Source organism: Amphiprion ocellaris, chromosome 20 (assembly GCF_022539595.1).
Source record: "Amphiprion ocellaris isolate individual 3 ecotype Okinawa chromosome 20, ASM2253959v1, whole genome shotgun sequence".
Lineage (NCBI taxonomy): Eukaryota > Metazoa > Chordata > Actinopteri > Pomacentridae > Amphiprion > Amphiprion ocellaris.
In genome coordinates this window covers 12,766,135-12,794,075 of record NC_072785.1, presented here as the reverse complement: position 1 = coordinate 12,794,075, position 27,941 = coordinate 12,766,135, and the positions used below count along the sequence as shown (strand labels likewise).

Here is a 27,941-nt window from a genome sequence, read left to right as displayed (position 1 = left end):
ATAATATCACTGTTAATGCCAAATATAATTTCTTTGATATTAAGTGGGTTTGACATCTTTAACTGGTTTGTTTGAGCCTGTTTGACCCATTGATCTATAATCCAAATCTTATGAATCCTATGAAATAAGTCAAATAATATAATAGAAACTATCACATTTAAGACGCTAGATTAAGTGATGTTTGATTTGTCAAGCATAATATGTTTGCAGTCATGGTTTAATAAAGATTTATTACGTCAACATCATTAATTGTTAAAGAAACACATGGTGCAGAAAATGCCAAACAAATTGAAAGCTGAGAATGAAGCATAACTGAGTAGAGTGTTAACGCAGTCTAATCCCACAATGAATCCTGCCTCCATCAAGGTTATAATGTTTCATTTCCCTGCAGTGGTTTTGGAGCATGGTTGAAATGTTACGCAATATATAGATATATTCCTGTTATTTATCTGTTCTGATATAAATGGCACCATTAAACACAGCCACCAGCACCTCTCCGAAGCTGTTTCAACAGAAACCAAGCACTGTAATTGTCATGAGAAAGCACTGAGTGTATAATCTAAACGTAGAAACATGATCACTATAAACTGGTTTGACCATTTTTGACACACACACTCTCTCGTCCCTGTCAGACGATGTGAAAAATGTTTGAGTTAGGCTGACGAAGCAACACAAACTTCAGACAGAGATATCAAATTACTGCTCGACTCCCCGTCGTCTGCTGTCTGAATCATCACCGCTGCTGTGACCTAGAGACAAATGACATCTTCTCTACGTGTCTGGTTTACAGACGCCCTGCAGTCAAATATGACATGGATTTACTGTAACAGGAGATTAGCGCTTAACCAGTATACCATGTGCTCACCAGAACTGGAACGCTTTTGTTGAATAAGTGCACCAGACCCATAAATGGCAAGAAGCCACTAATGGCTAATATGTATGACCAGATGTTGAATCCCTGTGAAGCACAGAGAGATTTTGAACAGAACATCCTCCAAAACGCACGACCTGACACTGACTCATTAACATTAATCCCTGTGTGAACATAGATCTGATGAGGATACATGTGATCCTCATGTATCAATATCATCATCTAACATATAGCTGTGTTGTCACTGCTTTACCACAGAGGGAGTTAATCGCTGGCTTAAAAAAGAAAAAAAGGGATTCAGATGTTTTTATTGCAGTTGCCAATTCAGTATCCTTTTTTTTTTTAACGTAGTTTTGAAATCAAAATTTGATTCGGTAACAATTACTTAGTGTTGCATTTTTGGATAATGTGAAACTTTCTTCTTTTGCTTGTGATAATTTTACTGAATGCTTATTCTCTGATGAAACAAATGTACCTCTGAATCTTACTTTAATTCAGTAATATGATTCAAAATATGCGTTCTATTGTTTCATTATTTTTCCACAAAACTGCTGCAAAACATTATATATTAACTCTTAATTAATTCTCCAGATTAATTTTTGACAGTTCTTTTTGGGGGGGAAAAAACACCACCAGATTTAATCATTAACAGCTGCAACAGCCTTTGTGTTGTATGGATCAGAGACACTTTGGAGAATCTTAAAATACTGAAATTATCCTTGTCCTATTCATCAGGGCCTTCACAAAAACCTCAACAAATAAATGCCAATTTCTAAATTCTACCAAATCAGAACAGTAAATAACTGCTTTATAATGATCAGTTGGTGACACTGACATTACTGAACCTGTTCTGAAAATTCTCAGCTGCAACTCTACTAAGTGTGATGCAACAAAAATGAAGAACAACAAATGCTGCATTCATTTTAGTCACAATAGGTCTCTTTATTGAATGTGGCACACTTGGCAACCATTGCAAAATGGTGCTGTTTGCACTTTTATAACTAATATGACCTTGTTAGATTGAATCCTGAGGCACACACTTTTACAAAGCTTCTTTACTGATGTTAAGCCTTAACAATGCTGAGCAGTAGCAGTAGCTTTAATATTAACACCACTGACAGAGACAGTAGTAACAGTATCAGTAATGGAGGTAATGAAAGTTATTGGTTTCTTTCCATGGCAATTTGCTTTGACCATTTATTTCAGCAAGTATGAGCAATGAGGCATTGACATTCAAAGAAAAATGATTTTAGTAATATTTCATTACACTAGGTCTGAAAAATAACTGTGGCCATAAACAAAAAGTAAAATTAACACACACATACACGCCTATCGAGTAACTGTGTTTAACTGTGTAACACCCATCTCAGTTAATCTGACCTCAGGAAATTTTGAAAAAAGAATCTTGTGAATTCAAAGGGGAACTTTTCGCAATACATACAGTACATACATGGTACACAGTAGGTGGTAGCTGCTGGGAAAATGTCCAGCTTTGCCTGCCAGCATGTAAAATATGGAGTTTATTATGAGAATAATGGAGCTTTCTTACCAAATTACTTGTGCTTTGTACATATAACTTTAGCCTTTGCAGTAGGCAATCAGCACAATGCAGGAAAAGAAACTTACCAGTACATGATGAAAATGTTCATCCTGCAATGTTTTTGAAGCTAAAAGCAGCTAAAGAAACAGAGGACAAATGAAAGTTATCACGAAAGCAAGAGATAAACATAGAATGGGGGGGAGATGACGCACATACAGATTGGGTCTGTGATACCCTCAACTCAAGCTTACACTCCACAAACATCACACCAAATAAGAACAACTAGTCCACATCAGATTAGGGTTGTTTTAGATTTAATTTCCAAAAAGGCTGTGCAAAAGTTTAATCAGAATAGACAGGACTTCAGAGGAAACATGGGCAGTCAGTCTCTTTCAGTTCTCTGTTTCTTTATATATAAAACAGTAAACTGACTTGTACTTTAACGTGTGTTCGCTGCTAGTTTGTGTTATTAAAAGCAAATCCTGCCTAGAATGTCAGTGTGACGGATCTGATTCAGGTTCAGTCAGTATCTATTTGTTTAAATCTACAAAAATGTGGTTTTGATCAATAGTTTTGTATGTTTTCCTTTACGTTCAACTGCTGAAAGCGGCGATTTCTAAAGTGCTATCAGATGTTTCTATCAGTTTCTTTAAATAAAGTTTTTACAGTATGTCTAAGAGTTTTTCTGAAGGTTTTTTTTCATTTCTTTAAGATGCACTGAAAGTCTATGATTGATGGGATGTGGACTGCAGGGATGAATACTTAAAAAGATAATGGAAGCCCTGCTGATATTGTTTTCAGAAAATAAGATCCAAGAATGCAAAATGAGGCAAAATGTGAGCAAAAAAAATCATGGAGAAAGTATAATCACCCATGTTGTTTTAGAATAGATTTAAAGTCTTTATTTTTTTTGTATTTGTCCAAAACAGCCATTCTCATTTAGTTATCTTATGCATAAAAGTTTCTGCATTGATTTTACAGAAAATATCTATCACAAAATATATATCATATTGTACTTAAATTATGTATAGTCTCTATCATGTTGTCTTGTTCATCATCATAAGTATAATAAAATCTGTAAAGTAGCTAAAGCTTTATAAATATATAAAATAGGCCATTACTTACTGTCAGTGTTCAACAGGTGTCATTTCACACTCTTCATTTTCAGTCTGCACTGTGTCTTATTTTGTGTTTCTGTACAAAGCTGCACAAAGTCGCAGAATCAAGAAGTTGTCGTACTGTAGATACTCCTCTATCTAGCTATCAGACATCAGGCCCAAAAACAATGAAACCCTCAGTGCAACCAATAGTTTTAAATGTCATAACTTGTCATAAAAAAACTGCTGGAATGGGAGGAAAGCTGTAGTCATGACGGAGACCAAGTCTGCTGGAGGTTTTGTATTACATTACTCGACTTTTTTGTGTCATTATATGCAATGGCAGAGATTAGGGATTTAATAAAGTACAAAACTAACTAATCATGTGAACAGAAATGTAGGTTTTGATATATAACAGCATGTCCAGATATTGTTTTGGAAATTGCTTTTTTGTTGTGTTTTGCATTATATGTCTTTTTTTAAAAACATATTACAAATAAACTTTGGAAGGACAATTGCTCTTCTCTCCTGTCCCATTAGTTTCTTTTTTTTAATCCTGTCTTCTCCTCCCCAGCCCTATTTCTTCCTCTCTTGCTTCCTCTGTCTTGGCTGAAGTGAAATTTTATTATTGATATAGCATCAGAAGAAAAAGTGTCCCATCAAAAATTGATGGGAACATTAACAGATCCCAACCTTATGCAGAGCTGGAGTGGACTGTTATGGACTGTTTATTTTAATGCATATTGTATGGCGCATGCTAGCTAGCGAATGTTCTGATGTTCAGGAATTTATCATAAAGCTGTGACAGGATAACGTTCATAAAATTCTCACTTTCTGAGCAAATTAAAACTATCACAGTCAGCAGTGATGTAATCCCCATAAATCACAAATTTTCTTCTAGTTTTAATACATTTCTAAGTAATGTGATGCAGTAGAGCAGTAGTAGCATGTAGAACTGCAGCACAACGGGATATTAGAACTTGTAGTCCTTATAGTGGCACTTTCATGGATTTAGTTCTTGCAGCCAGCAGTGATTAGATGATACTGGGAATCTCTTCACAGGCAGTTTTCAGATTGCTGCAGGTCAAGCCACAAAAGAAAGTCATTGAAATCAGTGACGTATTGCCTATAAAAAAGTGGCCAGTATCCTGACGGTTTTGGCTTCTGGCGATGGGAACAGTTTGTGAAGGCTTGACTGTGACCCAGTGTTGTGGAGATGTTTCACCCTGATGGGCAACTTTCATAAGATGCAGGCGTATCATTGACTCTGTGGAATTACAGGAGAGGTTAATGGGGTTTATCTACTCATCAGCTGTAAATGAGACACTTTCTGTCTGGTGTCTGGTGTTTTTTTCTTTCTTCTCCTTTTTTTCCTTTGTCCTAAGTTTTGGTTCATTTTGCTGCTATGGATGAATTGTGAGCTCTGTTTGGAACGGAGTGGTGTGCACTACAGTGTAGGCTTTCAGTGTGTGAATTTAAATGATCAGTATCTTTCAACCATCTCATTATGATTAAAATTTTTAATGCATATTTCAGACAGAAGTGCATGGCTGCCTGTCTGGGGGATTATTGAGCATATTTAAATGTTGTTCCTCTCATTAAATATTATCACTGTGACCCTGGTTAGGGTCCAGCCTACTGTGGCACTGCAAAAGAAGCAGCCTCAACTGAATTTATGAGTTCATAAGACAGTATTTTGAGAAACGGTTGGCTGTGCTGAGAAAGTAACTCCTCAAACACCTTATAAGCAACCAACAGAGACTGTTTTCAAACTTCTTTAAAGTTTTACGAGTCTTCAAACACCAGCCAGGACAGTTTTCAAAAGATTCTGGCTGACTTTACAAAAAATACATCTGGAGATTTCTAGCCACAGAAAGAAGCTGATGTTTGGTTTTGTTCCACTCCACAAACACAAATGAAGTCCAAATCCATAATTAATGTACTGAGGTGTGTGGTACTACATAATGGTAATCTTTATTCATAGAGCACTTTTTAAAATCAATGTTATAAAGTGCTTCATGCAGGCAGCAAGCTGAAGCTATCAGGGTTTTTTTTTTTTTTTTTTTTAAAAACAACAATCTTTAGATGAGGAAAAACACAGTTCAAAGCTCGGGTTTTGGGGGGAAAAACTGTTAAGTAAGGTTTCAAAAGAGACTTAAAGGAGGTCAGTGACTCAGCTGATCTGGTTTCCTCAGGCAGGTCATCCCAGACTATTAGAGCCTCAAAGTGCAGCAGATCTAAAATTATGTACTGGTGCTAAGAAGTCAGAGAAATAGCTGGGAAAGAAGTTATTAAGGGCTGTAAAAGTAATCAACTAAATCTTAAAATCTTTTCTAAAACATGCTGAATGTGTAAAGAGTGTAAAACAGGAATAATGTGATCATATGTGATTTCACAATTCGCCGGTGGCATTACTTGATTTGGCAAAAGTTTGTGTCTTCAGTTTTAAACGTGTCTTGTCCTAATATTTGTGCCATTTAATGGAAACTGTAACTTTTCACACACAAAAAAATAAATTCTTACTTTTTTTGCAATCTTGTGACCTGGCTTCTAAAGAGCTGAAAAGAGTGCTAATTTCCCTCCATATTTCTTAAAATGTGCTGTTTCATGTGGCATTACTGATGCTCCATACCTCCCCTCTAATCCCTCAATCTTACTTAACTTTTCAGAAGCAGACCACTGGATTTAGACATCAGTTTTAACAGTCTGACGATTTCAAAAATATGTCGGACTCTGCCTAATTAACGCACCGCTGTGGTGCATCCTCTCCCGTACCCTTGGATTTTGGCTGTGACTCAAAGCTGTGGAGTTGACAGAAGGTAATCCCCACCATGTGAGGCCTCGGCCCCAGTTTGGAGGCGGGGTGTGATTCATTCAAATCTGCCGGTGCTATAAAAAGAGGGGAAGTTGCAAGTAACCCAACTTCAACCCACAAGATCGTGGCACAGCGCAGGACCCTTCATCCGAAAGTGATAATGAATACTATTAAGGCCATTAAAAATGCAGTGGTTTGTTTAGTCCTGCTGCCCCGTTTTCTGGTGGCAGCTGTCATGTTTTGGCTGCTGGACTTTCTATGCATCAGGAAAAGGGTTTTCTTCAGGATGAAGGAGCAGGAGGGCGATGCTATTGATCCTCCTCTGTGCATATCGGACTCCAATCGCCTCTTCAGCCTGGAGTCCCTCAAGGCAGTCTGGCACGGACACAAACTGGACTTCCTGAAAGCGGCGCATCTCGGACACGGAGCGCCCAACACCGAAGTTGTTCAGCTGGAGGATCAGAGGCGCAGCCGGATCCTCGACTACGCGAAGGACAAGAGACCGCTCATCCTCAACTTTGGCAGCTGCACCTGACCGCCGTTCATGGCGCGCCTCAAGGCTTTCCAGGGGGTCGTGCAGCAGAACGCAGACATTGCAGACTCTGTAGTTGTGTACATCGAGGAAGCGCATCCCTCCGACGGCTGGGTGAGCACTGACGCGCCGTATCAAATCCCCAAACACCGGTGTCTGGAGGACAGGCTGAGCGCTGCGCAGCTGATGCGCCTGGAGGTGCCCGGCTGCCTGGTGGTGGTGGACAGCATGGAAAACTCCTCCAACGCCGCGTACGGAGCTTATTTTGACAGACTTTATATTCTGCAGGAGGGAAAGATAGTTTACCAGGGAGGCAGAGGACCGGAGGGGTACCGGATCTCAGAGCTCAGAGACTGGCTGGATCAATACAGACAAACGCTGGGAGGATCCAATAATCTAGTTCTTAATGTGTAGATTGGATTTTCATATATTTTTTTTAGAGCTGCTATTACAAACAAAAATGCTGCATTTTTTCAGTATTATAACTCAGTTTAGATAGATTCTCTCTGCCATTAATGGTTTCAGTGTATTTATTTTTTTTTATAAGGTTAAAGTAATTTGTAGGACGTCCTGCAGTAGGCTCCTTCCTCTCATACTGGACATCTATTCATCCAAAAGGTTAGTTTTGTTTGGACCTTGTTTGTTGGTGAACACAAGCACTTCGTGTGTCTAACGTTCTGAGTTTTATTGTTATTATTATTATTTTTTCTTTTCTTGTGTAAAATGCGCCTATAATTAACCAGTCATGTGTGCATCTGCACTTTGCTCGTCAGTATTTTTTGTGAAGTTCGGTTTTTAAACGGGATCAAACCAGAGAACCGATACTGATGTTTTTTCATACTGGAGATCATAGTGGAGGTGCTGCTCTCTGCCTTGCATGGCGCTTGTTTTGTAAATATTCTGTTTTATGGGTTATTATATGTTTCATTCAATAAAACAAAATGTTTTCATCTACTCTTTCGTTGCAGATCTTGTTTTTTTTTTGTTCTAAAGAGAATGTGTGCAAGCTGCTTTATTGTGTGTCTTTATGCAAGGTGAGGAGCTGGTGTGATTGTCTGTTCTTTTTGCTGTTTGTGGATTTGATAGTAATTTAGTCTCTTAGAAGGGGAAAGAATGAATGTTCAATTTCCTGCACAGCAAAGCACAGCAGACCTCTCGTGGATTCCTGTAGAAATCTCCTTTCCTTTCTAAAGAGCTGAAATTGTGTAAAAGCAGAAAATTTGAAATCCCTGCAAACATGAAAAATATATTTTAAAAAATCTCTATTCTTAAAAAGAGACTTTCAACAGAGCATATTGCAGTATTTCAAAGCAGATTCTTTCTGATTAACACTTCAACTGTTTTAAAGGTGAAATAAAATAACTTGCAAATTTTTCAAGTGTAAACGTCTTTTTGTCGACAGATCTCTCAGTCAACAATCATTTGCACACAGAAACAGCTTTAGTTCCTCCTCTGAAATCAGCTTTCTTTCGCAGACAAGTTCGGTGTCTGCTATCAGGGTGAAATACTGCTTGTCTAATTAGTGCCCAACCTCCTTTAAAACTCTATAGAGATTATAGGTCTGTGGTTAACGCTGCAGCACTGAAGCCATCCTGTGTTGTGCACAGCCCCTTCCTAAGCCTTTGACCTCTTAAGGGGATAATAGAAGAAGGAGGAGTAAAATTAAATGAGGATAATCACACTTCATCCTATTATGTTGAGTGATATATCCACCTATAACGGTCTAAACAAACAAATGTTTTCAGGGCTTAGCACACCGATGCCATGATGGGGAAGTAGTGTTACGACTGGAGACGAGACAGTATTCTTGGAATCAGGCACCTTTAGATACTGAAATATCGGCAGTTCTCTGTACTGATTTAACACTGCGTGAATCACTCCCAGTAGCCGTCAACCAATCTGAAAACACACGTGACATAGGAGCAAAATCACTCCTGTAAAGTGATTTCAATTCAGTTTTGCAGCATAAACTGTGTAAAACTGGAGAAAAACACCTTCAACTGTTTGAGTCACGATGCAGTGAAGACACAACAGGGGCCGATGCCTTGAAAACAGACGATTCAAATAATAGTGCTGACACAACGTGTGTGTGTGGAGCAACATCTCGTCAGATTCTTTGGTTCCCCGGGTGTCCGCCTCTCACGGTGCCATTATTCATAGTCTAGCTGGGGAATATGGCGCCTTTACCTCCAGCGAGGAGGCAAAATCACAGCTGGGGAGCAACACAACAGGCTGTTAGAAACTGAAATCTGCTGACAACACAAGGATGCTCATTGGTGAGAAAGTCACAAGAAAATACTACTTATGAGTCACTGCACTGAAACAAATCAGATGCAGTTTGTTTGCTGTAAATGTCACTTGATGTTTGAAATGAATGGTTGACGGCTCAAGAGAACGGTATCTCTTATGTTTCCTCTTCAGATCCAACAAGTGGAAGATCATGTCCTTGCACTTTTCACTCTCTGTCCATCAGGACTTTGTGTTTTTATGGTCCCAGGGTTGAAAAATCTCAGCCCCTGCAGCCAAATTCACATACTCTCTCCACGTTTCGTCCTTGACATTTAAAGTCGGCGTTTGAGGAGATATGCACACTGATGCTGTTAAACCTATAAAACATAATGACTGCATTTAGTTTGCAGCAACAGCTTGTTGGCTCTTGGTCAGACTGTTAAAGCTGATATTTAAGTCCTCGTGATTTCTCCAGCACCTGTGCTATGAAGCAATTGTTCCCAACCTACATGCTGTGACCTCCTCGAAAGGAATCACAGTCAGCTTTATTGGTCAAGTATATTGGGATATACAATGAGTTTGACTCTTGTTTGCACTGGATCTGAATGTTCCTACAAGTTTTTATTACTGATTTACTTTCAGATAGAAATGCCAAAGTTTTCTGGTCTTGGCTTTGTTGCTTTTCTTTCAGACACTTACTTGGACAAAACAAACAAAATGAAGATGGTACTTTGGAATCTGTGACTTTCTGACATAATTTCTAGACACAAAATGGACAGATTTGATACATGAATCAATAAGTTGCTGCCTGACAGAGTTCTGGACAATGAAGAAGATTATGCTTCACAAAATCCTTTAAGTCTTTCCTGTGTTCTTTTAATCTTCAGGGTTTCCGGCCTTTAAGACAGAAAATAAATCACATTGGTTGACTTGATCACAAACAGTAAATGATAGTATACATTGTGTTGTTTTCATAAGAAGCCAAAAACATCTGGCTCAGAAAAGAGAATAATTCGAGCGCCATTAGAGAATATGTTGCTGGTCTGACGGCAGGGGCTTTACAGTGACCCGACTCTACTGCTCATCTGGAACACATTTAACACACAAAGACACAGTATTTATGTGGAGCTGACAGCTGACAGAGGGGTACCTGCCTGGATGAAATATAACTTGCAGTGTATCCAATGTGCACCCCTGGTTCGAAAACCCCCAGCTGGAATTCCTTCAGATCTGGATGCTTTCCATGTGCAATTTTCCAAGGATGTTGAGTCTCATCGGTCTGTGGAGAGGCAGACAGGAACAAAGGGTTAAAGGGTCTTTGGCTATAGGGGGGAAAGAGATTTAACTTTTGCTGCTCTGGTTTGTTTTATGACTTGGAGGGAGCAGAATGGGTCTGCTGAGGTGGGGGTTTTTTCAGTCTCTCTGGTCAGCTTTGAAGGTGAGGGCCCCTCTCTCCCCAGGGTCATAACTCCACAAATGAATGTCTGGTGGTGGGGAGCCAGGGGCCCCAACGCACAGAAAGGTTTCGGCATGTTAACACTTAAACCATGTTTTAAACAATCTTCTTAAAACTAGTAAAAATAAACCCTCCAGCCTCTCTGCAGCTCAGGAGACATATCAAAACTCTGAAGGACAGTTTTAACGCTGAACATTTTTCTGGAGACTGCAAGTGTTGTTATGAATGTGTGTTTATACGGGAACTTTTTTCACTTGAACCTTGGCTGCAGCATTAACACAAGTTGTCTTTATCAGAGAGGGACTGTAATCTAAATGCAACTTTAACTGCTTTTGCTTAGCTGCTGCCTGACATTCAGAATTGACGGATTGTCACTGATTTTTAAGGATAGCTTTTGTAGTTCAGAGATACTTGATAACATAGCAGGAGTCTCTGAGACGTTTTCCGGTGAACCTCAGTCAGTAGTAATAGACTGTTGGATGTAACAGAAAAAAAAACACTGGTTGTCACCCAAATGGTGAACTGAAACATTATAGTGTCAAAAGTGGAAAATGATCTATTATATGGGACAGGCAGCTCTTATCCTTGGCTCTAGTCATTGTCTGCACTGCTGCTGAGGATTGATTTCACGTTGTTACACTGAACTGTTGCTGTTTTCATACATCGAATGCAGATGGGAAAAAATTTCGAGGAAAAATCTGAATAAATGAGTTGAGAAACTGAGTCAGATGCCTCCAATCAGGTGCCCTGCATTGTACAGTTAAACATCCAATCATGCTCTGTGTCTTGTTTAAAAATGCTGAGCAGTTAATTCTTATTTAGTGTCACATGGCAAACGTCTGAGTGAAGTTGAAAGAAGTTTCATTATTGAGGCGCATATGGCAGGAATTTCAGTCATGGATATTGCGCAACAGGTTAGTGTCTCACTTACAGTAAAATGACATATCCATGGGAAAAACGATCTGAAATTGTGTTAGAAAGAGCACATTTGACGACTGTGATAACAGTAAATTAGTTGACAATGTACAGGAAAATGGAAGAGCAAAAAAAAGGCGGGTATGGTCAGATGAGTCAACATATTCATATGTTCTTGAGGGCACATGTGGCCATGAAAACAATACAGATCTGAACCTTTGAGGCCAACAGTGAGGGGATCCAGTGTCTTTGTTATGCTGTAGAAGGGATTTTGCTGGCATGGTTTGGGCCCACTTGCCTCCTCAGAGAGAAAGGTCACTACAAATCGATACAAAGTTGCTCTGGTGAAACATTTCTAACCTTTAGGAGTGCTGTGGTGTCTTTTAGGATGACAACGCCCCCCATAGGGCACAAGTGGTAACTGGATGGTAGGAATCATATTCTGTGGCCTTTGCACCAGATCATAGCAGAATTAAGCACCTATGGGAGATGATGGAACAACATGTCTCCACCACCCTCATCAAAACACCAATCTTACGAATATCTTTTGGAAGATTAGATTTCATCCCTCCAGTGAGTTCCAGAGACTTGGAGATCAATGCTGAAGGACAATGAAGCTGTTCTGGCAGCACGTTTTGGTCCAGCACATCACTAAGACACTACACTTTAAATTAGAAATATAATTTAGGCAAATAATACTAAATAGATGCATTCAATATAATTATTTTTGAAGCAGAATTTTATTTAGGTATACTATATATCCCAGCATGTGTCTTAATTCCAAATATGTGAAAACTGCCAATAACTTTCCATTAACTGGTGGATACAAAATCCAATGTTTTCGGTGTAAAAGAACATATGACTCCTTTGCTCAGCTCCTGGCTGCAGCCTTTCCTCTGTCTCCTTTTAGATGGATGACACCCTGTGGTCATACTCTGTGACTACATGGTTTTTCATGTATTGTTAGATTTGCACAAGCTCAGACTAAAAACTCCATTAAGACTAAAAAACACAGGACAGTAATCTATAGCTGAACTGTTCTATCTCAGTTAAAAGCAAAATGTCAATGACACACTTTTAATATGAAGAAACTGCGTTGAGAATGGGAGGATTTATGGACGGATCTAAGATAAAACTTCTGCTTACAAAGGAGTCCTCACTAAATGATCGACTATGTTAACAACATCAAACAAAAAATTTTATATTATATGGTCAGGAAAGAATTTAGTGCACTGGGTTATGTGAACTGAAATGAAAAAGGTTCTATGTGATGGGTTATTAATGCCTCAAAGGCAGTTTGGCACATTTGTGATCTATAATGGCAGCCAGAGGAAACAGTTGTAAATATTTAAAGCCCCTGCAGATTAATCATCCACCTATGGAGGTAATTTTACTAATATTGCTTCAATGACTAAGTAGGTGTGAAGCAAGTGTGCCTGACTGGCTTTTACACCACTCTCTGTTGGTTTTGCATGTACTGGGGCAGGGAATCTTAAACCGAATATTGCCTGCTGAAATTATGGTTGAAATTTAAATATATAGTAGATTAAGCAGCAGGGAGAACATGAAATAGATTGGATTGGGTTGCAAGCATAAAGTGTAAATTGTAAACTAGCCAGTTTCTTATGATGCACGTTTCTTTCATTACCTTCTGCCACTGTTCTTGTCCTTGCTTGAGCCAAAAAGCATTCATCTTTGTTGTCTGCTTGTAATGAACACAAATAGGATTTCCTCAGTGAGAAGTCTGTCGACCCTCCTGTCAAACTGGCTGGACACTGGGGAAGCTTGCAGTCCTGTGAGATTAATTCAGTCACATTTAACTCTGCATGCACTTAAAGAGGCAGATCAGCTTCATAGGAAACACTAGAAACTCAATGGGACTGTGCTATATCATTCTAATTAGCATATAGCTTGAAGACATCATAATATCTAGCTTAGCTTCATGCAACTTATTCCTGAACTGGCATCCAATCAGATCATCTAATCAGATCAGAACACCAGCATCAAACTTAAAAGTAAATTGCAATGTTGTGTGTTTTCAACCTGATATACTTTACATAAAAATAAGTAAAGATATGAGCAAGTCTTTTAGGTGCAATATTTTTTTTAACAGATGCAGCATTGTTTTCAGTTGTAAAGATTATCTGTGTTTCCTTTCTAAGATTTCATATGTTTCCACACTTGCACAGACGTTCACAGGTGAACAAAACAGGATAAAACAACAGAATGACAGCTGCCACACTAGGTGATGCAGCTCTGTTCTTACAGGGATATCTTGATTCCTGCAGTAGATAACAGGCATTTGAACCACAAGGTGGAGACAGAGACTGTTATCTGAAATGGTCACACCTCCCCATGTTATCATTCAGTTGATCATCATCGAGTTTGGCCCAGGGAGAAAGTTAAGAAGCGTCACAGAGCAGGAGAGCAGGTGTTCCTCTGGTTTTAGAACACACAGGTGTAGCATGTGCACCCAGCTGGATTTCACGCTGCGGAACACCTGATGCACTCTATCATCCTTGCAGAGAATCTGATTTTGTCTTAAGGTGCCTGTTGTTTCGAGACAACAGCGTTCAAAGACTCAATATAAATCTGGACAAAGCAGACCAGCTAAGAAGGTGATAGCAAACTAAACAAAAAGCTGATTTCACCTTTGGGTTTACAAGCATGTATCACTGCAAGCATCTTTGCCAAGTGGACACTTTTATATATATATATATATGTATATTTTATTAAAAGCTATAGACAACAAAACATTTTCTGGTCAAAGTACAACAGCACATAAGCTCAGAATAAACAAGTACTGCACAGTTGCAGTCGCTGCCCCCATATAGATATGACACTTGCAAATCATTATGTTATACTTATGCATATTTTAAGCCAATAATTAAAATGTAACCCTTAATATGAGCACAAGATAACCATCCAATCAGAGAATTATGATACACAATGCTCACAGTTTTAACAGCACCACACGTCTCTGAAGGGGACTTATTATGAGAGGGAAAACCTTCAGCCTCAAAACCTCAGTAGCCTTCGTATCATCGGCTTATGCATTTTTACATGCAATGTGCTCCACATGCTCAACTGTATATTTACTGTGCAACAGACATCTGCTTTCCATATTTTGACATACATTTAGTATTCATGGAAATCTCTTTGCCTCCCTGCAGAGCTGGTGTACGTCTCATGCATGAGGCGAACCAATAACACTTACCGGGTGTTACACTATTGATTTCAGGGCTCACAGATGCGTGTGGAATTACTTCTGAAATTCCAGCACTGACAGTTAAGAGCAACGCTGCCAAATCTTATAAAATCTCAGAAAAACTGCAAATGAGTTTTATAATGATCACTCAGTGAAGAGAGGATATTAGTTGCAGGGTACCAGCAGACGGAAAGAAAGCTAGAGAGTGGCATTTTTTGAGGAACAATGAAATAAGTTGTCTTTATATGAGCTTTTACTTATATACCTATAAAACTGACATCTGAAATGAAACACCTACAAAGAAAGGCAACTGGCTTTTACGTGGAGAAATAAATTAGCTTCTGGTACATTCAATAATACATTTACATGAGAATGTCTCTATTGTGTAGAGTTACAACTTGCAAGATTTCAACAGCTGTTTGAGTGGCAACATTACGCATGTCAACTGCACATAGTGTACAAACTCACAACATGTAATTTTGTATTCATTAGGAAATGGAAAATTCTAAATATGTTGCATGGAGATGGTTTGGGCAACAACTAAATCATTATTTTCATCATTTATTAACCTTCTAAACAATCGATCGATTGTTGTGTCCCAAATTATTTTCATTTTAATGTGATTTTGACTTATTAGCTTGTTTAATTTGACAATCTACAAACCAGAGACAATCCAAAGACTTACCATCATGTTAAAAACCATTGAATCCTCACATTTGGGAAACTGAATACAACAAATGTTGTCTTGAAAAACATTTAAATTATAAACTGGCTTGCAAAATTTTCTGTTGAACAACTAATCAAGAAATTGTTGCAGCTACAAAATTTGCTTACAGTTAACAAATTAAAAGCACAATTTCTGAGTGTAATCACAAATACTAGAAGAAAAGTGCTCCCTCATTTAATGTGCTAATTAAATGGAAATAATTTCTCATACTCCAACATTAGCTTCACTGTTTCATCCCAAATCAGCTTGTAACAGGAAAGGTAAAACTATAATGCTTTTAAATTTTAAAATGGGCTTAAGAAATGACATCTTTTAAACAGCCACCAAATGCTGTGTGAGACAGCATGTTTTCTAATATTATACAGGTTTACTGGACATTTTTGACTGTACGATTAAAAGTACATGTACAATCCAGTGTCATGTCTGTCCGCCTGGTCCAGTAGACTTTACATTCAAACATATATCCCAGGTTAGTCCAGTATCTCTCGTGTTATATAAACACAACTGTACAACAGTCATAGTATTTCGTTGGCTGCTATTTTTAGACATTCATATTAGCCTCCTTCCAGAGGGAGCGGGGAAGGGGGAGGGACACATTAATCAGATGGAGGTGTAGTGTCTCCCAAAGCTGGTGAGTCTAATCTTCTCCGGCAGGATGATGTTTACCGAGTGCTCCGGCTCTTCCTGGCTCGTGCTGCCGGCTTCCCTCAGCAGGTGTTCCCTTTGCTGCCGAACAAGCTGGCTGTACTTGGCATTAGCCAGCCACGTCTCGCAGCGGCCAAAAAACACGATGCCCGTGGTGCCCAGGATGACCAGGCAGGTGAGCAGCGCCAGCATGCCGAAGCAGACCAGCTGACCGTGGGTGACGAGGACGCCGGACGAGTGCACGGTTTCTTTGAGGGTGATCTTGAGCAGGTCTCTCTCCGGAGGTCTGAGGAGCTTGTGGAAGGCGTGAGCAGGGAGGGAGTAGTGCTGCGGGGTCAGAGCAAACACTCGGTGGTCTGCCGGCCTGGCACCGACCGGCTTGGATCTGGTCTTCGGTCTGTGCTGCAGGGAGCATGTGGGACCTGTAAACCATTTCTGGCAAATACAGCGGAAGGTACCATCAGGCTGACCGACGCAGGTGCCCTCGTTGGCACAGGGCCGACCGGCGCAGGGAGAGAGGCTGGTGGTGTCGTTACAAGTGAAACCTGTGAAGCCGTGTGGGCAGACGCATGTGAAAGCCAGGCCGTGGTTTGTACAGTTGCCACCGTTGAGGCAGGGGTTAGGCTGGCAGCTGTCAACGCTGATCTCGCAGAAGTCCCCGGAAAATCCAGGGGGACATAAACAGGAAGAGTAGGCCGCTGAGCCATCGGCATCCGTACATGTGCCACCATTTTGACAAGGAGAGCTGGAGGACAGAGCAGCACAATGTGAATATACAGCAGAGAAAACAGGCTCTCCTATCTAGCACACAGGTCTAGTACAGCACATTTCATCCTGTGATTTTAAAGCAGCAGGCAAGCAGCGTCCTAATGGATTTAATTCACTGAATGTAGATTTCAAAAGGTCAGTGTTAATGGCACTCGTCAATTCATATTTTGTGTGGTGCCCCAGGCCATTTTTTTTATTATATACTAGTCAATAAAATGTGTCTGCTTATGTGAACCCTTGTTGCTTGTGTACAGTCAGAAACATGCATCTCTAAATTTAGTGATATTGATTTTTTTTGTCAGGTGAGAAAAGTTCCATACTAACACTAAATTAACCATTTAACAACTTATCGAATTACCAGAAACATGAGCTGTGGCACAGCAAACAAAAAAAACAAAAAACCCAACTTTCTTGTTTTATTAGCTCAGGGATTGAATTTAGGCTGCATAGTTTATAGAGAACATCAAATAAAAGCAGGGTGGCTGAATATTGCAGCATCTCTTTTTGATAATAAACTTTCCTTTCATATAGGGAAAGAAAGGACTTCTTTTATTAATCTGAATAGCCTTAAAGCTAATTCCCTTAAAGGTAGACTAGACTGTAATCATACCAAAAACTACTGTTAATTGTTCAGATTTATTTTTAGATATCAGCTCTCGGGGGTTTCCTGCACACACTTAATCTGTCAGGACAATAGGCATGTTTTATTTATCTGTTTAAATCTATGCCACTTAAAAGACGGAGCCACAAGATTAACAATAGCTATAGCTTTTGCATCAAAATAACTTCCTCATACGCATCTAAACCATAAAGAAAGCAGTTCATGGTATTTGACCAGCTTTTTGTTTGTTTTCGAGGTCATGTAATGTGAGAAACTATTACTATTACTTTTTGGTTCAAGAGAACAATGGGCAAAACCACATATTATATAAATATTCTGCTGCAATCCTTGGACGCAGTCATCCAAGATCAATAAAGCAACAACACAAAGAGACATTTTTTAAACTTTGCTAAAGTATGCTTTGCTAAACAATCATCTGTAAATCTGTTTGATATGGGGTTTTTTTTGTCTGTCTAATCAAATGTGAAAATCTGTCATCTTATTCTTTCTACAAGTGTTTAGGTCGTGTTTTTATCCTCAACAGTTTACTTTGAGACTAAGTGTTTGCTGTCACACGCAACTACTGTTAAAATGAATAATTTCAAGCAAATTCTAATTAAAAACTAACTTTTTACTTATTTTACTTTTATTCAAGGAAAAAAAACTGATCTCTTTATATGCAATGCTGTACACAGTCGCCATATGGTGTTAAATGCATATCAATATTAATATTGGACTGCAACCAACACTAATGTAATTATCAATTCATCTGGTGATTATACTCATGATTAACTGTTTTCTTCCCCCACTGGACAATTAAATGGTAAAAAATACCCAATAAAACTGCTTGTTTGGAGCAATCAACATCTAAAATTATTCAGTTTAATATATTATCCAACAAATAAATGCAGCCTCACAACTGAAGGGTTAAAACCACGAAACAATTTCAAATTTACCTAATTAATTAATTATCAAAATGAATGCCAACAATCGAATAATCTAGTAATTGTTTGACACCTTGTCGGTATTGGGATATTGATTTCAGACGTGTCTCCCAGCACTAATGAAAAACTGTATGGCTTATCTTCTGCATATTAAAAATCTGTAGCGGTAACAAGATATAAAAGAAGCCTCAGCAACAATCTGTGTGCACCCACACATGCGGCATATCTGATCAGCTATGCCTCACAAAGCGCATGCACTGATGAAAGCCTGGGATAAAAAGTAATCAATATCTCTAATAGTAGCTTGTGTGATTACACAAGTCCCTAACACGGTGTCTCTGGGAGCCAACAGAATAATAACGCTGGCATTCTTTTTAGACCTCTCTGGTGTCTCATACAGGAGCTGATTAATGAAATCTCATGCAGGCCTTTTAATGGAGATGAATTCCCTGAGAATACAGGCAAAGCTCCAGTTGTCTCACTGTGAAAATTAGACCCAAATGATTAAATTGTGAGAGGAGGAGGAGATTTGAGGATTCGCTAGCAGTGATCCGTAGGCTATTGGATTTTAGGTATTTCATCCAAGTCAATAACAAGGCTGCCTGACAGAGAACAAACAGGGTGGGCTTCAGAATGCAGAGAGCTTTGTCAGCAAGCAGCATCCCCAGAGAATGTTTCATATTCATCTGATGGGCAAGGGGAGGATTCTTCTGGGCATCAGTCCTGTCAGTAATCCAGGAGTGGACAGGCAGTTTCTACAGCTTAAAGGAATCCTGTCCTGCTTTTGTTTTAAATGATATATCAGACAGTATCAGGGATTTTGGTGTCAAAATATCACTTGTTTACCAGTTTACTATTTTGACAGAATCTGTGGGAAATGTATTTAGAGAGCCTGTTACACTTCGACTGTGTGCTAACTCTGGCAAGATGCTTTGAAGGTCATTTTGTCCAGAGGACCTGAAGACCTGGCTGTCTCCAAATGAGTACAAAATTAATGTTGTGTTCAGGTGTTCCCATGAAGTGAAACAGTTCCAAGAATTTGACCTTGAATGGCTTAAAGATCGCTAAATGATAACAGTAAATATGCTTCATTTGGTTTCATGAATATATGTTGGTCTGGGAAGCTCTGCTACATTAAAAAATGTTGGGGTTTTTTTTGGGGGGGGGGTTGTATTGAGTGCTTCTTTCTTACAGTAATTACTATATCTGATAGACAGTCCAGACTGCCAGTAGTAAATAAAACATTGGATGCTACATTAAAATACTATGTATCAGCTTTAATTTGAAAGGGCTTGCATCAATTTTAAAGACATTTGTGGGAATTATGCCTTTTTAGCACATTGTACCCAAAGTTTAAGAGTATAAAGCAATTGGGCACATATGCATAAAGTAAAACCAAATATACTGGTGAAAGCCTTTTTTCATTTTATGTAACCTTCCACCCATAGACATCAGCAGATGCTTTCTATCTTCCCTTGTGATGCTCTCCAAGGTCTTCACTACAACCATTTCAGCTCTTGATCGTTGTTTGGTCTTCAGAAAGTGAAATGCAGCTCAATCACATTCAGGTGACTGACCAGCTAAAGATATTCCACCTCTTCACCCTGAAAACCTCTTTGGCCCCAAGTTTGGGATTGTTGTTCTTCTGAACGAGGCAAAACAAGCCAAAGTGTTGTGCATTTAGTTGAATCTGAGCTCACAGCACTCAGGCTGTTCCGTTGACTGGAGGTTTGCATCTCGTGCTGAATCCTCTGAGGGCACAGTCCTGAATTCTTCTTTTGATCGTTGACAGGGAATCAAGTGCGCCTGCATCCTGGGGAGCGTTCTTGGCTTGCTGTGCAGTCACAAACACAGCCATGCATGTCTTCATCATGCAAATGATCTTCCACATCATTCACATGGCAGCTTCCTGTGCACACTTGCTTCAAAATTGAAATGTTGATTTTGCACCACGGATATTTCTGGTCGATTCGGTTATTATTCTCCTGTCTTGCATGATTATAATTTTACTCCACATAATGAATAATGTCAAGTATCAACTCTCAGTCAGTCAGCTCTGAGCAAACAAAGGTTTCTTGGGCAAATAAGTACTTTAGAACGTCTGCAATCTGAGCATGTGATAAAAGAGTCACACTTTGTCGTACACGCAGTTCATTCAAATGTTGATGTAAAGGTATTCAAATTAAAGCTGATTCTTGGCACTTTAATGTACTCTTTCACTTCAAATAGAATATGCTGAAGCTGAGACCCCAAGGAAGAAAAAAATTTAACTGTACAAATACTTAGTTTGGATCATATATCACAGTGACTGACGACCCCCTAAAGGCTAAATTCTATTGAATATGTAGAGGGATTATGGTAAATCCACAACGATATGGAGACGAGGACACTTCTGAATGTGCCGTTAAATTATGGTCTTCGATGCTGACAGACATAAAGAACACATCAGTTGTGTCCTCCAGCTGGCAAAAAATAGATGCTGGATGGGGGAGCTCTTGAAATGTGACAGCCTTGTCACATGATAATGATGTATTTGATCTTGAAATGTTGACTTCAAAAGATGCAGCCTCTGAAGTGCAGCGTAGTTTATGCTACCCAGGTACACACAGCCGGCTACTGGGTAAAGGTCTGTGAGGAAGGGAGGAGCAGAGAAGACTTGGCTGATGGGCCATGAATTCACTCAGTCTTTTCTTTTTACATCAGAGTGCTTTTGTGGGGCTATACAGTAACTTGGGGGTTAGTACTTTCACCTTGCAACTAGAAAATCCCCAGTTTGTGTTCCACCTTTCCCAGGATCTTTCTGTACAGAGTTTGCATGTTCTCTCTGTGCCTCCATGGGTTTTCTCTGGGTACTCTGGCTTCCTCCCACAGTCCAAATACATGCTGAGGTTAATTGGTAACTCTAAATTCTCTGAAGGTGTGAATGCGAGTGTGTTTGTTTGTCTCTTGTAGCCCTGTGATAGACTGGCAACCTGTCTAGGGTGTCCCCTGCCTTCGTCCCAAGTCAACTGGGATAAGCTCCAGCACCCCCGCAACCCTAATGAGGATTAAGCGGTGTATAGATAATGGATGGAGGGATGGATTTTTGTGTTTGGCATGAAAGCAAACTTTATGGCCACAGGAAAATTGTGATTTATTTTGTTTTTCGGGTGAGGTAAGCTCAATCATATCACATTTTGCTTCTATTTGTGCAATGTGTTGCAACTGTTGTTTCAAAGGAAATGAGAACAAATTCCAAAGTTTACTTTAAACTAAGGCTTTGCTGTAATGCCAGGGTGACAGGCTGCAATTCACTTCACCCTTAAAGCTGAAGTAAGCACTATTATTTGGTATTGTTGGGCTAAAACACTAACCTTTTAGTATATCGCAATTCAAGTGGTCTGAGGGGGAAATAGATTCCTGCAGCTTTAGAAAACCTTTTCACAGATCAAATGACATAGAATGAATAGGGACAAAGTCAACAAAATTATGGTGGTGAGATGGGCTAGATGGAAGCTTTCACACAAGAGGGTGTTTCTGAAGCCACAAAGAAAATGTTGTCTCTTAGCTTGGCTATTTTTTTCCCCATATTCCTGCCTACTGCAGCTTTAATTGGACCTGCACTGAGTTAATTTTCAAGCTAAATCAGCATCCTCACTCTACTTGATTATCTTAAAATGTCTTTAACACTGGCGAGCGCAGTGGAGCCTTTATCAGCTTAAGAGCCAAAGATTTCCCTTTTGTAGCTGGTAGACACCAAGAGACATAAAAATGAGTGAATATTGGACTGAAATTTGCCAGGTGGCCTCTAAATTAATGATAATGGTGTTCCGTAGTTGCTGGATGTATAAATAAGCAAATGCTTGCCAACACCAATCGCAAAAAAAGAACAGTTATTGTAGCTTGAAGGCATTCTCCCTTCATTGATTGTGTTTACTTCCACGTAGCATCAGATGCTTGGACCTGATGTTCCTGCTTGCATGCGTAGTTTTTTTTTTGCTGCTTTTGTGCACAATCAAGGCTATGCTAATAACTGTTTTTTTTTGCCGTGCGTTGGGGGCTACACAACAGAGAAGTCCTCATTTAAAAGTTTACTTTCTGATCCGTGTTTGTGGAGGATGAGGAGTTAGCCAGTCGTTTCTGTTTGTCTGGTAACTGTCTGCGCTTGTGCAGGGTAAAAATATCCCATATTTTCCCTGCTAATTGACCACCATTACCAGCTGCAAGCCTTTGGCAATACAAAAAAAGATGACAGACACTGCATGACGTATTGACTATTGCTCCTAATGATAAACAAATGTGTAAAAAATGGGTGTAGTATTGCTCTACTTAAAATAAAACTGGGATAAAAAGGTGCTGGTACCCATTCGTCAGGCAAAGTCCCCTCTTCAGGTGGCAGTTGTCTCCAGCGTAGCCATGGGGACAGATGCACAGGTATCCCCCCTCTCCAGTCTCTATGCAGGTGGCATTACTAGCACAAGGCCTCGATGAACACAGACGAGTATCTGTTGTAAAAAAAAAAGGAAAAAAGAAAAAAAAGCAGCATGCTGTTTTTAGATCTTGTGTGCTCTCTCTCTCTCTCCCTGTCTCTCTCTATGCCTCTGTGCCTGTTTTTGCCTCCTGTCTTTGTTTCCACTCTCTCACTACACTCCCCACAGTAGCATCTTGTCACCAAGAACAAAACTGAGAACATAACCACCCGCATTACACTGGCAAGCGGCTCATATGCTCCAACAGAATAAGAGATGTACTGTGTGTGCCGATAAGGAGGTCAAAGAGAGCCAGGAGCCAAAAAAAAGCTTTCTTCTTTTAATATTTTCTCTTTGTTTCTTCCTTTTGCTCGAGGGGATGTGAGTATTTTATATGCCATAATGTTCACTGTAGATCCAAGAGAAAAAATTACTAAAATCCTTAATCTAAATAGAGAGTCCACTGAAATGGAAATGTGACTTTTAGATGGCTTTAGCAATCACATTTTCACAACCACAGTGTCACACCTTTGATGTTTTGAAATTTAAAATATATTTCTTGATTTAAAAAAAAAAAAAAAAAAAAGATCATGGGAGGTTGTAATTTTCAGGTATAATCATCTATTTCCACAGTCGGATTGTTTCTATTCGAGCTATGCCTGTATAAAAATACAGTTAGCTGTTATCCTCAAGAGACCAGCGGCATTCTGGCGTGTCCCCGAAGCTGAGTGACTCACCCTGAAGTCAGGCGTTCCAGAAAAGGAAGGCAGATAGGAGTGTCTGGGGAGCTTAATGAGACTCACCTTGGTCACACAGGCTGCCCACCCAGCCCTCCTTGCAGATACACTGCCATGCCTTCTCACATGTGCCGTGCAGACAGCCGGGGAAGGGCACGCACTGGTCACAGTTGTCCCCTTGCCACCCTGGTTTACATCTGATAAAAGAGGGGGCGAAAGAACAAACCTGAACTATTAATATACCACCCACAGACCTGCAGCAGCCCTGATCTTGTCTGTATATCGTTTGCAGGCTTTCGCTCTTAAATTTGTACTGAAATGAAACAATACAAGTTATTTGAATATGGAATAATTGGTTAAACTCTGTACATACTTGGAGCGATAGAATGCAATCATTTGTGCCAGAGCAACATTTCAAACCAGGCAGGATTTGCAACTGAAAAGCTTTTGAGCTATCTGTTAGGATAACAGTGATTTGTACTGTTCAAACAAATGATTTGGCAGTCGAGTTATCACAACACAAGCGCCAAACAAAATGTAGAAACAAAACAGAAGGATCCAGTTGGCTGGATTGTGTTTGCATTATTCTACTGGAGGCACATTTACTGCTCTAGTGATTTATGGAAATAGGGTTGCAAAAAGCCCACAGGATACAAGCTATCATCTGCACTGGACTCTGAGGTCGTTTCACTCACCTGCACTTCCCAGGCTTCTCACAAAACCCATTTTCTGTATTGCACCCTGCGCTGCATTCCCAACCTTTGAGACAGAAAGGAAAAGACAGCAGCGTGTTTGTGTCAAAAATCAAAAAAAGCAACATGAAACATTCAGAGCGATTAAATATTCATCCGTTGTACTTTCTTTCCACGCGAGGAGTAAATCGGTTTTGAAAAAGAAAAGAGTTTGTTTTGCATGACTCAAATCTCTTTGTGTCGCTGTCAGTTGTCTCAGCGGACTGATCCAAATCTCAAATTACCTTTGGCGATGACTGTCACGAGCAGAATTAAGACCACCGCTGTGAGACGCATCGTAATTTCGAGGAAGACCCTCTTTGTCCTGCAAAATACAAACTAGGTTAAGACCCCCAACTGTGTGAAGAAGCGACATTTTCTATGTCTAAAATGCATCACATTATTCAAAAGTTCGTTTTCACAACAATAAAACAAACCCCAAATGGAGAAATAAAAGGGACGCTTTACAAATGTGGTTAATTCTCTGAGGAGCTTTTGGATGTTTGGTTAAATATACAACAGTAGGAGGTGAAAATGGTGTAGCTAGAAGCTTATGATGGAAATTTAACTCAGTAGAAATTTAAATAATTTTGTAAAAATAATGTTTTTTTTTTTTTTTTTTTTAAATCTCATTTGGAAAGAAGTGACGCACCTGGACCATATGTGTCTGTCTCCGAAGGTGTCCATTACGCACAAGCGAGCAGAGGAGAGAGAAGCCGATTAATTCCAAAATCTGCACATTTTTTCCTACATAAAAACTCTACATTAGCTGGCTTACCTATGTCGCCTCCGCGCTCTGTCTCCAAGTTGCTTCGATCATATTTGACTAATTTTGGTTTTCTTGTTTTTAATCCAAGCGACGCGTTATTGGAAGCGCCACTACAGGTGCACTAGCGGTCTGGCTGCTGGAGGTGCTGGACCTGGAGCTTTTGACGGGACTGCTGCATCGTGCAGCGTCCCAGTGCAGCTCGCTCCTCCCACCTTACGAGGGAGAATGAGCGCACCAGTGTGACCCTCCGGAGAGACGCGCAGTAATTATTACAGTAAATCAGCTGACTGGATTCTTACAAATGCACACCTTGTTGTCCCTGGGAAGCGATGAGGTCATCTGCGCATCATTACCTCCCCAAAACATCAGTAACAAGCAGAAAACAGCTTATTTCTGCTTATTTGTGTTTTTTTACCTTTAAATTAGCCTCATATTAAAAACTCTGGCCAGCAGTGGAAGAAGTATCCCATGGAAGTCCTTGCTTAAGTTGCCCATAAACAGCAATAAAGCAATGTCAACAAAAGCAGCTAACAGTCATGCATTTTAGAGCTTATTGGGAAAATTAAATGTATTTAAAGTAAATGCTCTCCTTATGCATTAGAACTGACTTTCTGTGTGATATATATACTATAGTACTGGTTAATTTTTAATGGCAGCAGCAGTTGTAGTTCATATAACAAGAGCTAATTGTACCTACCTGAGGACAATTTATCTTTATTATAAGATGATTGCATCTTTTGTCTGCAAGTTATAATAGAAGTAGGGCTAATTGCCTTTAGGTAACTACAATGGTTTTAAAAAGTACCCATGAAATTGTGAAATCTACTGAAGTATGTATGGAATGCTAAAGGAACAGACAAGTAAAAATTGTACATAAACAGAGTACCTGAGTAGATGTATTTAGCTGCAATGTACCAGATTTGACCATCACCCTACTATATAAGTGCATAAAAATGCAAAAACTTTCATGATGTACCAGTAAAGACTGCTTATTTAGAAAGTAAACCAAAGGATAGGGATGAAAGAAGTATCAAGAATTACTCAAGTTAAAGTACAAATACAAAATAATACAAATTTTCCAATTCAGGTAAATGTCCCACATGGAAAATTGCCCCTTAAAGCACAGAAGAGTGTTATTTATCATATATATTTTAGGAATATCATTACTGATGCCTTTAAGCATAAGCATAACATATTACTATAAGATAATTGCATGTTTACCTGGGAATTTTAAGTAAACGCAAGTACATATTACAAGATAACTGTATGTTTTGTCAAAAAATTCTAATGAAAGCAAGGCTAATTGCTTGTAGGTAAGAGGAATGGTGTATAAAATGTAGCACTAGACTGTGAAATGAATTGGCATATACATGGGATGCTAAATGAACATACAGGTAAATCAAAAATGTACACAAGTCCAATACTTGAGTAAATGTACTTTGCTGTATTTTACCAGATTTGACCATCACCCTATTATGCAAGTGCAAAAAAATGAAAAAATATACATAATGTACCAATAAAGACTGCTTATTTAGAAAGTAAACCAAAGGGCAGTGATGGGAGATGTATTAAGAATTACTCAAGTTAAAGTCGAAATACGAAATAAAACAAATAGTCCATTGCAAGAAAATGTTCCACTTGGAAAATTGCACTTTAAAGTACAAAGGAGTGTTATATTTATCAGATATATTAACAACATATCATTACTGATGCAATCAAGCTAATTTCATACTGTCAAATTGGTACAAAATGTCGCAGTGCATCATATTTTATAAAATGATCGTAAGTGTTATTTGTAAAGTCTTAATCTGAAAAGTAATCATGAATGGAGTGGAGTAAAAAGTGAAGCATTTTCCTCAGAAATACAGTGGAGGAGAAAAATAGGAGAAATGCTGAGTAAAGTACTTCCAATAACTGAGTAAATGTAAGTTGCTTCTCACATTTGCGCTGTCTAAGGGAGGAATTGAGACTCACTCTTCCCCTCATTTTAAAGGGATACTGAGTGACTTCCCTTACACACAGCCTACCTGTCATACATAATAATGCCCTGTTCTATTCTTAGTCCACTTATTGCCGTCCACACTTCCCTTATCCTTCCCAAGGGCAGGAAATGGTATTTTCCCTCCCACGAAGTATACGACTTAGTCTAAAGGCCTAATTATGAGTTTCACCTCTCAGACATTATTAGATTAGCAATATAGATCTTGAAAATGTTGGCCAAGCAAGCAGAGAGGCTAAGCTACTACCCTGTGTGTCTAATCCCCTTCGCTGGAGATCTTTGTACAGATATAAGATGCAACCTGTGTCCCGCAGCTTCTGAAGGAGAAACCGAGTGAATACGTTTCCTTGAGGAGTGAATCATCAGTGACAGCAAAACTCTCATCACTCCAGACGTTATTAGATTTCCGGCGTTTCTCGTAGATTTTTATACAAATATGTCACCTTGAGGAGATGTTTCAAGATCAAAAACAAGTGTGTGGGTTTCGGTCTAGACAGAGGGAGCAAGAGGGACACATATATGAATGCAAATAAGCTGCAAATCAATGTATGTGTGTGTTCTTTTTTTTTTTTAGTTGAATCAGGGCGAATAGAAAACAGAGTCTATTCTTTTCTCACAGAATCAGTCTGAAACAAGGACATGCAGCTACGAGCAGTCAGTGGAGGAGAAATGGATAACTCTCTCCAGATCTGACATAATCTTCTCAGGGGTCTCCAGTCTCATATCGGCCCAGTTCAATTTGATCACTGTGTTTATTTTCGAACCTCCAGAGATGGAGCCCAGTTTAACATTACAGTGGTAATGTGGTTCTCTCACCAACCAGATCCACATCAGTCAGCTCTTTTAATGAGATGTCTCAGGCTTGTATGTGCTTTATTACAGTGGAGGAGTCATCCATGGGATTTATTT

General features: G+C 39.3%; 2 protein-coding genes across 3 annotated transcripts; one reads left to right on the top strand and one right to left on the bottom strand.

Annotated features, from left to right (window-relative positions):
• Positions 1–6,426: 6,426 nt before the first annotated feature.
• dio3a (iodothyronine deiodinase 3a) lies at positions 6,427–7,809 on the top strand. The gene has a single exon (XM_023295881.3). It carries the CDS (start codon positions 6,484–6,486, stop codon positions 7,267–7,269), a length of 786 nt encoding a protein of 261 aa, XP_023151649.2. The 5' UTR covers positions 6,427–6,483; the 3' UTR covers positions 7,270–7,809.
• A 7,155-nt stretch (positions 7,810–14,964) lies between these two features.
• On the bottom strand, positions 14,965–25,266 carry LOC111586088 (protein delta homolog 1). Of its 2 annotated transcripts, XM_023295791.3 has the most exons (7): positions 25,043–25,266; positions 24,917–24,931; positions 24,510–24,589; positions 24,229–24,292; positions 23,600–23,730; positions 22,691–22,832; positions 14,965–16,780 (listed from the first exon to the last, which is right to left on the bottom strand). In XM_023295791.3, the coding sequence occupies exons 3-7, from the start codon at positions 24,559–24,561 to the stop codon at positions 15,991–15,993; spliced, it is 1,179 nt and encodes a 392-aa protein (XP_023151559.2). In that variant the 5' UTR covers positions 24,562–24,589; positions 24,917–24,931; positions 25,043–25,266; the 3' UTR covers positions 14,965–15,990. The 2 variants fall into 2 exon arrangements, with proteins under 2 accessions (XP_023151559.2, XP_023151550.2); XM_023295782.3 differs by lacking the exons at positions 24,510–24,589; positions 24,917–24,931; positions 25,043–25,266 and having other exon boundaries at positions 24,229–24,368.
• Positions 25,267–27,941: the final 2,675 nt, after the last annotated feature.

Coding starts and splice junctions, on each gene's coding strand:
- LOC111586088 (XM_023295782.3), bottom strand. CDS start 24,353: ATGTTGCTTTTTTTGATTTTTGACACAAACACGCTGCTGTCTTTTCCT. Junction 22,833..23,599: donor GGGCAGCCTGTGTGACCAAG/GTGAGTCTCATT, acceptor TTTTTACAACAG/ATACTCGTCTGTGTTCATCG. Junction 16,781..22,690: donor GGACTTTGCCTGACGAATGG/GTACCAGCACCT, acceptor TCTGTCCTCCAG/CTCTCCTTGTCAAAATGGTG.